General features: G+C 41.4%; 1 protein-coding gene across 2 annotated transcripts in view; it reads left to right on the top strand.

The window, feature by feature from the left end:
- The window catches only part of GAREM1 (GRB2 associated regulator of MAPK1 subtype 1), a 107,161-nt gene that overhangs the window by 81,515 nt on the left and 12,883 nt on the right, over positions 1-12,763 (top strand). For both annotated transcript variants that reach the window (XM_063130682.1, XM_063130683.1), the window contains one exon: positions 2,822-4,000. In XM_063130682.1, coding sequence (XP_062986752.1) covers positions 2,822-4,000 — 1,179 coding nt within the window. The remainder of the gene's footprint in view (positions 1-2,821; positions 4,001-12,763) is intronic.

Raw genomic sequence — 12,763 nt, 5'->3', positions numbered from 1 at the left:
AACACAGCCCGGCTTTCTGGCTTAACCATCATGGTTAAAGCAATGGTTTAAGGTGTCTTCTGAATGGGGCCACTGACTTCTTTATCTTTTATCTTTCCTTTAGCTCAGCAGCATATTCCTCTGTTTGTCCCACCCATCCCAGAATGTAATGTTACTGACCTTTGTTCCGCCATTCTGCTTACATCTTTAAAACCACAGTATAAGTAGAAACCCACTTGGACTCTGTGCACATTGTTGTGTGCAAGTGGAACTATTTAACGTAGGGAAGACGGAGAGACAGAAAGAGAGGGAGCTTGCCATTGGAGGCTGCCTTGATGGTGCCAGGTTGCCCCTGCTTTGGGGGAAACCCAGCACTTTTGCTGCTGTGTTGTGGCAGCAGGAGGCACCGTGGGCTTTTTGGTGGCCATTCAGCTTGCCAGGCCCACTGTCTGCCTGGGTTTCTGGCGACCAACCAGGGCTCGCTATCTGCCCAGGAACACCTCCACCTCAATTCCGGAGCGAGGTCAGATGTCAGAATGGCTGTGGTCACCTCGCTCCAGAATAAAAAGTTGGAATAAGTGCCCAAATTTTTTAATATGCAGCTTCGCAAGGAAAACCCCACGGCAGTTTCTGCGTCCAATGCAGCACCACTGTGCAACCACTGCAGGGCTTTTAAAACATACACACAGCCCTAAGGTTAATAAGAGACTCAAAAAGGAGGATTTTACGACAGTAAGTGCTCCCTTCCAGACAAACTGGTGAGCATTGCCCAGAAATTGTGCCCAGTTTTAGCGGGGTGAAATCGCACACAATGAACTCAAGGTGTGCAGTAAATATCATTTTGACCTCACTTCATTCTATGTTAAGCTAAGAGATGCTCATTTGCCTAAGCCTGTGCAAGTGAGCTGGGGCTGCACATTCCATGACTCATCGGGTAACTTTGGGGAGAAAGCGAGAGAGGGAGAGAGATGTTCTTTCATTTGATTTTTCTATTGGGAAAAGAATAAGTTGTTCTTTTCCCTCTTACAGAAAATGGATTTACTTAAACTATGGCCATGTATTGGTTGGAGATACTGTGGGAACTGAATAGTTTTGCTCACTAAGGAGCAATGATGACATGTGGAAGGATGTTTGCTTATTCTTATTGTAAATAGCAAAGGGCACCAGAAAATGTATCCATAAAAGGCTGCAGCCCATTTGCTTAGTTTGTGTGGATACAATTATCATTATTACATATGGAGGATGCCTGAACACGTCCTATGGGCTTGTTCTACTTCTTCTGCATTCCATTTGTGCAATTTCCAGTGTGACTGGAAGGGGTGGTTCTTCAGCTGTTCCTCAGATTGGGATCGCAATTTATACTTAACAAAAACGAGTATACTGTGAAAGATTCAGCAATTTTAGGAAGCTCTTCCATTTACATGCAAAAATATGGCTTCTCTTCTCGTGCAATTACCTCTGGATGATCAACCAAGTAGTAAATTGTGCTTGCCAACTTTTCCACCACTAGCATTAGTTACTCAGCTCCATAGCCTCTTCATTGACAGAACTTCTGTAGTTCCTCTGCATTTAAACTCTTCAGCCAAGAAAAGAGTATTCAACCATTGTAGTGCTGCACTGTGAATCTTGAGGCAGGGATGCACAGCAAAACTCTGGTGGCTGCATATTCATGTATGCGCATTCATAATTTTTCTTGTTTTAAGTCCAAAAGAGTGTGTGAGAGAAATGAAACTGACAGCTGCCGTGCTGGAGCACTGCCATTCTCCAGTCAAGGAAATCTAGGACTGTATTAGGGTAGTGGGAGCATGGTGGAAAATTCCAGTGATGTGTGGGTGGGTGACTACCCCTTAAACACTAATTTGCAAGGCTGTGTGTTTTGGAGACAGGGGCTCTTATTTCGTTCAAATGTTACTTCTCATAGATCATGGTTAGGCAACCTTTAGGAAACAAAGGCACATTTGGTAATTTGAGAAACTGTTGTGGGTCCTACCTCAAAATGGCTGCCGTGGGAGATGTGGCAAAGTAACCTGCCCAAAACTCAGGATACAAGGCAGAGGCAGGGGCTGCGCCATCCTTTGAAACCAATGTTTTCAGCACCAGCAGAAACCTATTTCACAGTGAAATGTGTTTTAAAAAATTAAGTGGGAGGGGTAGGAATGTGCCAAGAAAGGTGACTGGGGGTGCATTAATGCCTTTGGGCACCACATTGACTATCCCTGGCATAGATCAATTATTAATTGTATTTTTATTTAAGAAGTTGGACTTCCGATTCCCTCCATAGCAAAAAATATGTAACAGTATTTTCTCTTACTCTATAATTAGAAAAAGTGTTTCCCTCTTTCTTTCATTTTAACATTTTCTTCTCATTCATCGAATCCACAGATAAACAAATTATTTTTTTCTAGTCCCTGCAAAAAGTCTATGAAAGGTTTCCATTCGGTTATAAACCAAGATGTTGACTTTTGTCTGACATCCCTAGATGTTGACTTCTCTCTATTTGTTTTGTTGGTGTTTTAGAAAATAATAAAACATTTAAACCAGCAAACCAGCAAGAAGTTGATTATTATTATTATTATTATTATTATTATTATTATTATTATTATTTTGTTAACATGTCAGGGTTGTCAGTGCACAGGTTTCTGTGAATACTCCACTCTTACATTCTTTGTTTCACAAAAGAAATTAGGTTAGCTGTACGAGCAATGCCGATCCCTTATCTAGAGATTCCACGGATACCACTGTTATTTAAATTCATTGTTAATGGTGGTTGTGTTTACCCCAGAACCTCAGTGTTTGAAACTGCTTACTCAGGCGTCGTAATTTTGAGCTCTCTGTGTTACAGGTGGCTTCTGGTGAATGCAATGAAGACACTGAGGTTTACAACATTACACTCTGCACCGGGGATGAGCTAACGTTAATGGGGCAAGCGGAAATCCTTTATGCAAAATCTTCGAAGGAGAAGTCCCGTCTCAACACCATCTTCAAGAAGATTGGAAAGCTTAATTCCATCAGCAAATTAGGCAAAGGCAAAATGCCGTGCCTGATCTGCATGAACCACAGGACCAACGAGAGCATTAGCCTTCCGTTCCAGTGCAAGGGCAGGTTCAGCACACGCAGCCCGTTAGAGCTGCAGATGCAAGAAGGCGAGCATACTATCCGCAATATAGTAGAAAAGACCCGGCTGCCCGTGAACGTGACGGTGCCAAGCCCTCCGCCGCGAAATCCTTACGACTTGCATTTCGTCCGCGAAGGGCACCGCTACAAGTTCGTTAACATTCAGACCAAGACGGTCGTGGTTTGTTGCGCCCTGCACAGCAACAAAATCATCCCCATGCACTTCCCTTTGCATTCGGCTCTTCCAAAGTTTACCCTCCCCGAAAGCCTTGTGAAAGGGGAGATGTGGCACGAAGCCTTCGTCAAGCACTGGTTCGGCCTCTGTCAAGAGCAGTTTGATATCGATGAGTATTCCCGTGCTGTGAGAGATGTGAAAGCCGACTGGAACGAAGACTGCAAAAGCCCCCAGAAAAGTCGGACCACCAGCCACAACCATGTGCCAAACTCCCTTAGTTATGCTCGGGATGAGTTGACTCAATCCTTCCACCGCCTCTCAGTGTGCGTTTATGGAAACAACCTCCATGGGAATAGCGAGGTGAACCTTCATGGTTGCAGGGACTTGTGTAACGAGTGGGCTCTATTCCCTCATGATGCTTTGCAGTACCAGGACTCTGGCGATGGGAGCAGCGACTACCTTTTCCCTGAAGTTAGCGAAGAATCGTTATGTTTACCTACCAAACTAGAACTTCCTTATGAAGAACTATGGCTGGACCAAGGGGTTGGGAAAATGAGCGATCAGCCTCTTACTCGCTCACAGAGTGAAAAGAACAAATGTGACACCTATAGGAGTTCTTTCCGGTCCAAGTGTGGGACGTCCTCTCTTCCAGCACCTGGAGCTTTAACCTCAACATCAAAATCTTCAGATGTTTCCCTACCTCCACCACCTGTGCCTCCTAAATCTGAAGCAGTAAGTCAAGTTGATTCTTTTTTTCTTTTTTTTTTAAGAGGGGTGGGAAATTCTCATCATGAACCTGAAAGAGTCTTCCTTTCTAGGGAGGTGAACTTTCATCCCTATGACAGAATAGCAAGTCCTGCTGCCATAATTAAATGTTTATTGCAGGTGCTTTGGGTTCTCCCCACACACACCCTCTGTCATCCACACACAAAAATTATTTCCTCATCTAGCCAATATTCATTGCACATATCTTGAAGTCTCAGTGTTTTGCCAGAGTTTGTACTTTTTCTAGATTGGTTTGGAAGATAACCACAAACTGAGAACAGGGTTTGCACAGTAAAATTATGTTTTCATGTACAGCAGGTGTTTTCCCCTGCACTGTGCAAGTTCGCACTGCAAAATTGGTTGCATTTTAAAACCTTTATGGAGAAATGCTCCCCTTTTTTCTATGCAAAGTTCTTTTCTTTTTGCTATATTCAAAGGTCGGGAAAAACAGGATGTTGAGCGAAAGGTATCTTCCCGAGAGAAAAAGGTTACCAACTTGGAACCTGCCTAATGTTCCTGAGGTGGGAGGGAGATGAAGAAGAGGAACTTGAGTGCTGGAAAATAGATTTGGCAAATGGAATAGGCAGGGTGGTTGTTTTTAAAGAGTTTCTGTGTTGCGAACCTTAAGTATTCAATATAATCCTTTGCTTCATGGAACAGTATGATTAAAATTGCATCAGAGAGGAAAATGGTGGTATAGGTTAAAAAACAATAGTAGACACTGAGTGGAAAAATCAATCAAATGGTGAAATTAAGTCAAACACTGGGTGGAGACAGATAAGAGATTTTAAAGGTTGAAAGTGGCTTGAGAGGTTTTTTGAGTGTATGCACATTTCTTTTGTCCCATTATTGTCTCTGATAAGGCAGGCGTTTGAAACAATGTGAAAAGTTTCACATCTGATTTATCAGAAGTGAAAATAACAACATAAGAAGAGCTCTGCTAGATGAGACCAAAGGCCTGTCTAGTCCAGCATTCTGTTTGCTACTGTAGCCAACCAGATGCTTATGGAAAGCCCATAAGCATGAATACACCACCCTCTCACACTTTGTTCCCTAGCAACTGGTATGCAGAGGTATACTGCCTCTGATACTGGAAGTAATATATAGCTATCGTGACTAGTAGCCATTTATTTTATTTATTTATTTATTACATATTTATACTGCCCAACAGCCTAGGTCCTCTGGGCAGTTTACAACTAAAACCATAAAATCCAATTTAAAACTTTAAAATCACATAAATCCAGAATTAGTTATAGTCCAGGGAAGGCTTGTTTGAAGAGAGATGTTTTTAGGAGGCGTTTAAAAGATATTACATTTTCCGCCTCCCAGATCACACGAGGGAGGATTTTCCAGAGGGTGGGTACAGAGAAGGCCTGCTTTCGAGGTTCTCTTCGTCTTGGAATGACGAGCAGGGCCTCCTCTGAAGATCATAAATGTCGCCTGGGTGTATATAAGGGAAGGCGGTCTGCTAGGGCTTTGTAAAATAATAGCATGACCTTGTACATGGCTCAGTAGCTAACAGACAGCCAGTGCAGTTCTTTTAACACTGGTTTTATGTGAGCAGAGCTAGGTGTCCCAGTGAGCACCCTAGCTGCTGCGTTCTGCACAAGCTGCAGCTTCCGAACTACATACATGGTTAGCCTTATGCTGCACGAATTTGTCTAATCCTCTTTTAAAACCATCCAAGTTGGTGGTGAATTGCATAGTTTTAAGTATGTGCTGGTGTAGTAGTATTTCCTTTTAACTGGATGATCCTGAGTTTTGGTAGTTGTAGATTATGCATGAATAATTTTATACACCTATATCATGTCCCCCACATCACTTGCATTTTTTCTAAACTGAATAGCCCCAAACGCTGTCGTATTTCCTTGTAGGGGAGTTTCTTTAGCTCCCCATCATTTGGGTTGCTGCGTTTCTAGCTGTACAATATCCTTTTTAAGGTGCAGTGGCTAGAACTGTACTTTGTATTCCAAGTGTAGTTGCATCATAGATTTGCATGGAGGCATTATGATGTTGCCAGTTTTATTTTAAGTCCCGTTCGCATTGATTCCTGATATGGAATTTGCCTTTTTCACAACTGCCACACACCGGTTCAATGTTTTCATTGAGCTATCCACCATAGCCCCAGAGTCAACTCCAGCTCAGATTCCATCAGTGTGTATGAGGACTCAAGATTTTCTGCTCCAATGCATGTCACTTTAGATGTACTCACATTTAACCACATTTACCATTTTATTGCCCATTTCCCCAGTTTGAAAAGAACCTTTTTGGAACTCTTTACTATCCCTTTTTATTTTTAACATCCTGAATAATTTCGTGCCATTGGCAAACTTGTCCAACTCATTGCTCACCCTTAACTGCCAATCATTGGTTAACAAGTTTAAAAGCATCAGTTCCAATACAGATCCTTGGGAGACTCCATTTCTTACATCATTCCATAGTGAGAATTATTAATTTATTTCTGCTCAAGTTCCTGATCTTTAAGCTGTTACCAGTCCATAAGAAGACCCATCACCCTATCCCATGATTGCTGTGTTTACTCAAAAGCCTTTGGTTTTGTCAAAGTTTTGTGAAAATCCATATACACAGTTTACTACATTATCTCTATCTACATGTTTACCGATACTCTCAAAAAAACCTCTAAAAGTTTAGTGATTTATCTTTGCAGAAGCCATTTTGATTCTTCTTCAGCAAGACTTTTTCTTCTGTGTGCTTGCTAATTTTATCTCTAGTGATGTTTTTTACCCTGAACAGATATCCTGGAACCCCCTGGTAGCCTTTCTCAAAATTGGTCTTATATTGGCCTCTGGTACGGAGGCTGATCTTAGGGACAAGTTACTTATTTTTGTTTGTAAATATCCAATTGCATATTTCAGTTAAGAACTTTTGCTACTTTTTATTCTGCTACCTTTTAAGAACCTGTCTCTTGTCACAATTATTTGCCTCAGTTTTTCAAACCAAACTGAAAAACTGCCTACATCTTCCACAGTGAAGATGGACTCAAATAACGCATTCTGCTTTTCTGCAATCTTCTTATTTTCCTTTAGCACATGTTTAGCTCTCTTGTTATCCAACAGTCTAACCATCTCCCTAGCTGGTTTCCTGCTGCTTACATGTTCAAAGAAAAGTTTTATTATTGATTTAATGATTTCAGCAATATGTTCAAAGTCTTTTTTCATGTCCTGTTTTAACCCGGTTGGCCTGTTGTTGGGTTGTTTGAGGGTTGTTTCCTCCTCAAACAAGCCACCTGGGTTCGGACAACATAAGAAGCCATGCCTGGATAGGTAATTAGGCAAATGGTACCTGGTACACACCGTGGCTTAAACAAGCCACTGTGCACACTGGGTGGTCATTTCCTTGCTCTTCTTTTGTTGTAGATTGCATTCTTTCTTCTTCACATTTGGGCAAAACTTCAATTTTCTGATGGAAATCTTCTTGCCTCTAATAGCTTTCTTGACTCTGCTTGTTAAGCACGTTGGCATTCTCTCCTTGTTAATGATCTTGTTATCCTTTTCTGATCTGTGGGTACCTGAACTTCTAATATTACAGTTTGGATTAACCCCCAAACATACTGGAGATATTTGACACTCTTGACTTTCTCTTTCAGCTTCCTTTTCCCAATCCCTCCATTTTTAGATTTCCTCTTTTAAAGTAAAACGTGACTGTGCTGGCAGTTGTCCACTTCTGTATGTTACATTAGATAAAAATGTAGTCATTGTTTACAATCAGTTCAGCAATACTTACATGTCACATCAGGTCCTGGGTGCCATTTAGGATTAAGTCCAGGATTGGTTCCCCTCTGATTGGTTCCATATTATAGGGAACAGTTATTTTAGGGTATCTAAAACTTTTACCCTTTGTCATGACTGGAACATGCATTTACCCTTTCTGTGTGAGGGTACTGCGGTATTTTCTACTTCAGATGCTTCCCTGATTTTCCATCACAAGTTCACCCTGAGCATTTGGTCTTGCCACCCACAGTGACTCTGTGGAATCTGTCCCATTCTAGATTTCTAGTTTGTTTGTCTGTATACCCTTTTTCACATACAGAGTTCACTAATAGTTTTCTATGAATTATGTGTCCAGAGATAACCGTATCCAACTGTTTCTCTTTATTCTGCCAGATTGTGCCCACTATATCTATTTTCTCCTTTAAAACCAAGCACTCCCACCTAGGGGTTTTCCATCTTTCTTGGAAGGACATCCTTCTACCCTGAGACCGTCATTCTCCATGACAACCAAGGAGCTGTAAACTTGAGAGTGGGGACACCACTATCTTGTCCCCAAAGGCCTGGTCCAGATATCCCTCTGCTTCTCAGCTTTTCTAGGTCAGCTACCTTGACCTCAAGGGAACAAATGTGTTCCCTGAGAGGCAGAAGCTCATTGCATTGACCACATAACCATAACTTCTGCCATAGATGTCATAGATAGTCATAGATGTCATAGGCCACAGCTAGACCTAAGGTTTATCCTGGGATCATCCAGGGTTCGCCCCTGCCTGAGCACTGGATCCTCTGTGTGTCACCTAGATGAACAGGTTTGATCCCTGGATGATCCAGGGATAAACCTTAGGTCTAGCTATGGCCATAGATAGTAATAGATGTGGAACTCCTTAAGAGGGGCCATTGTTCAGTGGCAGCATTCCTGCTTTGCATGCATAGGTCCCAGGTTCAATCCCCAGTATCTCCAGGTAGGGCTAGGAAAAAAAATCCTGCCTGTAACCCTTGAGAGTTAATGTTGACAATACTGAGCTAGATGGACCAATGGTTTGACTTGTTATAAAGCAATTCCTATGTTCCTCTGTAGGATAAGTGTACATAACATAATCCCAATCCATCTCCTAAATGGCCTTCAGTTCACTGGGGAAAGGATTATCATGTGTTCTTCATCAAGACCTCCTAAACTTTTTGTTTTCATTAACACAGTGTCTCCAGTGTGAGAGGATCTTAAATGGTTTGGAAATTCTCATTTTCCCAATTCATTAATTCAAGCTGGTGATATTAGCGACAGACACTTTATGAGATGCTAGCCAGGTAATGGCAGAAATGAACTTCTTGACTGCTTAATGTGTGGCACAGATAATCAATTGGTGTGTGGAGGATTTTCCAGTGGAGCAAGGCCAAGAAGTTGCAGTAGACTGTCTTCAGTCCCTCTAACCTATAGAAGAGTTACTCTCCCTCACCCTGAACAATACCCAAAGCTGGCGCTTAAGGAGGAACATTATATCACATTTAGTTTCTTGGTGGGTGGGATGAAACTGATACGAACATAAGCCACTATCAGCTACTTCTACACAACAGTTATATTTATAACAGTTATATTTATATTTATAACAGTTATATTTATATGTTATAATATAACAGTTATATTATTTCTCGATCCAAAGGGAGAGGCGGGTAAGAAAGAAATTTATTATTATTATTATTATTATTATTATTATTATTATTATTATTATTATTATTAGTCTTAAACAGCAGTTTTTAATAACACACACACATATGGTTAACATCATTTTGGGGACCAAAGGGTTAGGTAGGGTAGACATTTCCTTAAATAAAATGTGTGTGTGTGTGTGTGTGTGTGTGTGTGTGTGTGTGTGTGTATTTAACAAAAATGTCAAAAATCCTACTAGGCAGCAGGGGAGCTGTTCGGCACATTAAAGATAACTCACAGAATTATGGCCATGGATTGTAGCATAGGTTTCATTGTTAGCCTAATTGTAGGGGTCATTTAAATATGTCTTTGTCAGAAACCAAACTAAAAAATACATGTTTCTGAGGGTAAAAACTGAAGGTAAAGACTTTAAAATCTTTCTCAGCATCAAAAAGAGAATCTATTGCTTTTTTTCTGGTACAGAATTTAGAGAGCATGTTCAGCTCATTAGTTACTTCTGAACATGTGAGATTTTTCTACGATTCTTCCTTTAAAATGATACCCCATTGTGCATTTCTTGATATAGATGCTTGTACTTGGTCTTTCGAGAAGGAAAAATAGAATTGAACTGCTTATTCACCCTGGATGTATAAATAGATGTGTCTGTTAGAATATAATGGCTGTTCATAGTGGTACCAAACAAGGTTGTGTATTTATAATGTGCATGCGTGTCTACGTAGGTATGAATGAAAAAGATTGGGAAAAGTGTCTGGGGGAAATAAGAAAATTTGAGGGTGGGGAACCATTTTTTCTGCTTTTTCCCCCCAAGGATTTTGAGGGGGAAATGGTATGTGTGATTTTTAATTTCCTCCCCATTTTTTCCAGGCCTTCCTAGCTCTAGCGAGAACAAATAAGCCACCACAAGTCCTTTACCAGTCAGAATGTTAGCGTCTCCTCAAACACGATACTGTTCCATGGAGTTTGTTTCACATTATTAGTTACAAGTTATGTCCTGAGAAATTCGTGTGATGTACATGTGTGTCTGAACTAGAGATGTGAACGCCTGAACAGAAACCTTTTTTTCAAAGCCATTTTTTCCCCGAAAGGATTTTTTGGGGGGGGGGGGATTGTTGGCGGTGATTCGATTTTTTCCAGGGGTTGTTCCCATTTTTTTATGTTTTTTCACCAGATCTTCACATTTCTAGTCTGAACCAGTTCTTAGGATAGGATTCCAAACATTCGGTGTGTTCGCAAATCACGCTAAACCACCCTACAAATAAGCCACCATGGGTTGATGGCTAGCTGAACAAACCATAGTACTCCTGAGAGATGATTATGCTTACCATGGCTTGTCCTCTCCCCCACCCCATATCTTGCAGTCCTCCCGCTGACTCCAGCACATATTCCAGGCGGCTTTGAGGGCAGAACTCCATGTTGCCTCAGCCCCTTTGTGCAATTGGACTGCTGGGGTTGCTGGCTGGCTACTGAGAAAAACTCCCTCACCCCACATCAGATCGCCAAATGGAATTAATTTTTAGGGCCCTTGTGAACACAAGAATGCCTTCTCCAGCTCCACCACCACCAGAATGTCTTTGTAGCCCAGCATATTGATATCCCTCTCTTGTCAATGCCCTAGTCAATTTCACCCTCCATTTCAGGGATTGCCTTTTTAAAGCCTATTTCATTTTACGCTGAAGTAAGAGCACCCACTTGCCAAAAAACCTTCCCTCCAGCCGTTTTTGGCTCCCCACTCCCCTTCCCGCTTGTTACCTCCCTCTATTGCTACTGGTCACATCTTGATATTCACAGTTTTTAGTGGCATGGGGCGGAGGGCTCTGAGGAGGGTTAAGGGAGGTTGGCAGTGGCACAAGTGAGATTGCAGGAAGCAGCAAGGGCTTTTGCCACTATGGCTGGGCGGCTCTCTCGCCATTTCCGGAAACCCACGACAGAATTGTCATGTTGGATTCAGCCACTATGGGTATCAACAACCCCAAAACAAGCTATGATGACTCAGGGTGGCTTGTTCATGAAAAATAAGACACCCTGCAGAAACTGTGCTGGGTTTGCACAACATAAAAATCCAGCATGACTGACCACCAATGGTGGGTTGTCATGTCATGCAAACCAGTTCACTGTTAGGAAGGGAGGAAAAGTGTTTTTTCCCCCTGGTTTTGTTGATAGATATTGAAAAGTATTAATACAACCTTTATTAAACAGGCATGTGTAACTAGTAAATAATTTCTGGTAGCTGTGTAGCATATCAACAAATCATCTTAGTAGATTGTGTTGCTAGACATTTTAAAAACTGTAGCATGTACCTTGTTCTGTACAATGATCATCTCTCTTGAATGGCCTCTTATAAATCTTTGGGCATATATTACTTATTATGCTGCTTTGACTTTTGAGTCTGAGTTAAATTGATTGAGTAAATCCATTCACAGCATTCCTGGTTGAAGATCTTATGTTTGAATTCAGTAAAAAGCGCAAGATACAACTCATTTTAATTTTTTTAGGGAACTGAGGGCTGCTTTTAAAATTAAACCACCAGATAGAGGTCATCAAAATACTATCCTCTGGCAGTGGAGGCTGGTGGTTCCGATGTCAGTGGAGCAGTGAATCCGCTCCAGGTTTCAGTCAGAACCAGTCAGGACTTGAAAGGAGCTATCAAAAGTGCTCCTAAGCCCCATGTGTCAACCATTGTGCATGCAGCATTTCTTCACCAACACCTCACAACTTATCACAGACCGGCAATCACTTGTTCCATGAGTAGAAGGGAAAACAGGTAAAATAGTGTGCCCATACTCCTTTTTGTCGTTCCCTTCTATGGCCTTTTCCACTACCACCAGGTAGAAAACATTTTTCTCTGTCTGACTCCACCAAACCAGCCTTAAAATTCTCTAGTTCTCGAGTTTCTGATGTTACTGAGATGCACATCTTCCACAATTTTCTATCCACTATTACTACTTTTTTAAGTGCAGGCAAGGGGACTGTAATGTCAGAATCATTTAACTTGAACGTATTGCCCAAATCTGGGAACAAATCACTGTTCTTTGTTACAGAGCTGTACATACTGTCTTGCTTGGCCAACAGTTTTAGGACACTTGCAATTGTCTGTTCTTCTAATAACAGCTCAGTGGATCACAGTAAACAAGCAGATCAATTTTTATAGGTAACAAAGGAGTATTGTTAACTATTTACACAATTCTGTAAGCATAATTTGGAGAGGTTGGAACCCTGTCAGTGTCTATATCCTACCGAAGTAGGTCTCTTCCTACCGAAACAACTTCTTTTTCACAGGTCTGTAACTCGTGACATGAGAACTTCCATTTTATTTATTTATTTATGATATTTGTATGC

This window comes from Elgaria multicarinata, chromosome 7, assembly GCF_023053635.1.
Source record: "Elgaria multicarinata webbii isolate HBS135686 ecotype San Diego chromosome 7, rElgMul1.1.pri, whole genome shotgun sequence".
NCBI lineage: Eukaryota > Metazoa > Chordata > Lepidosauria > Squamata > Anguidae > Elgaria > Elgaria multicarinata.
This window is presented reverse-complemented; position numbering and strand designations above follow the sequence as displayed.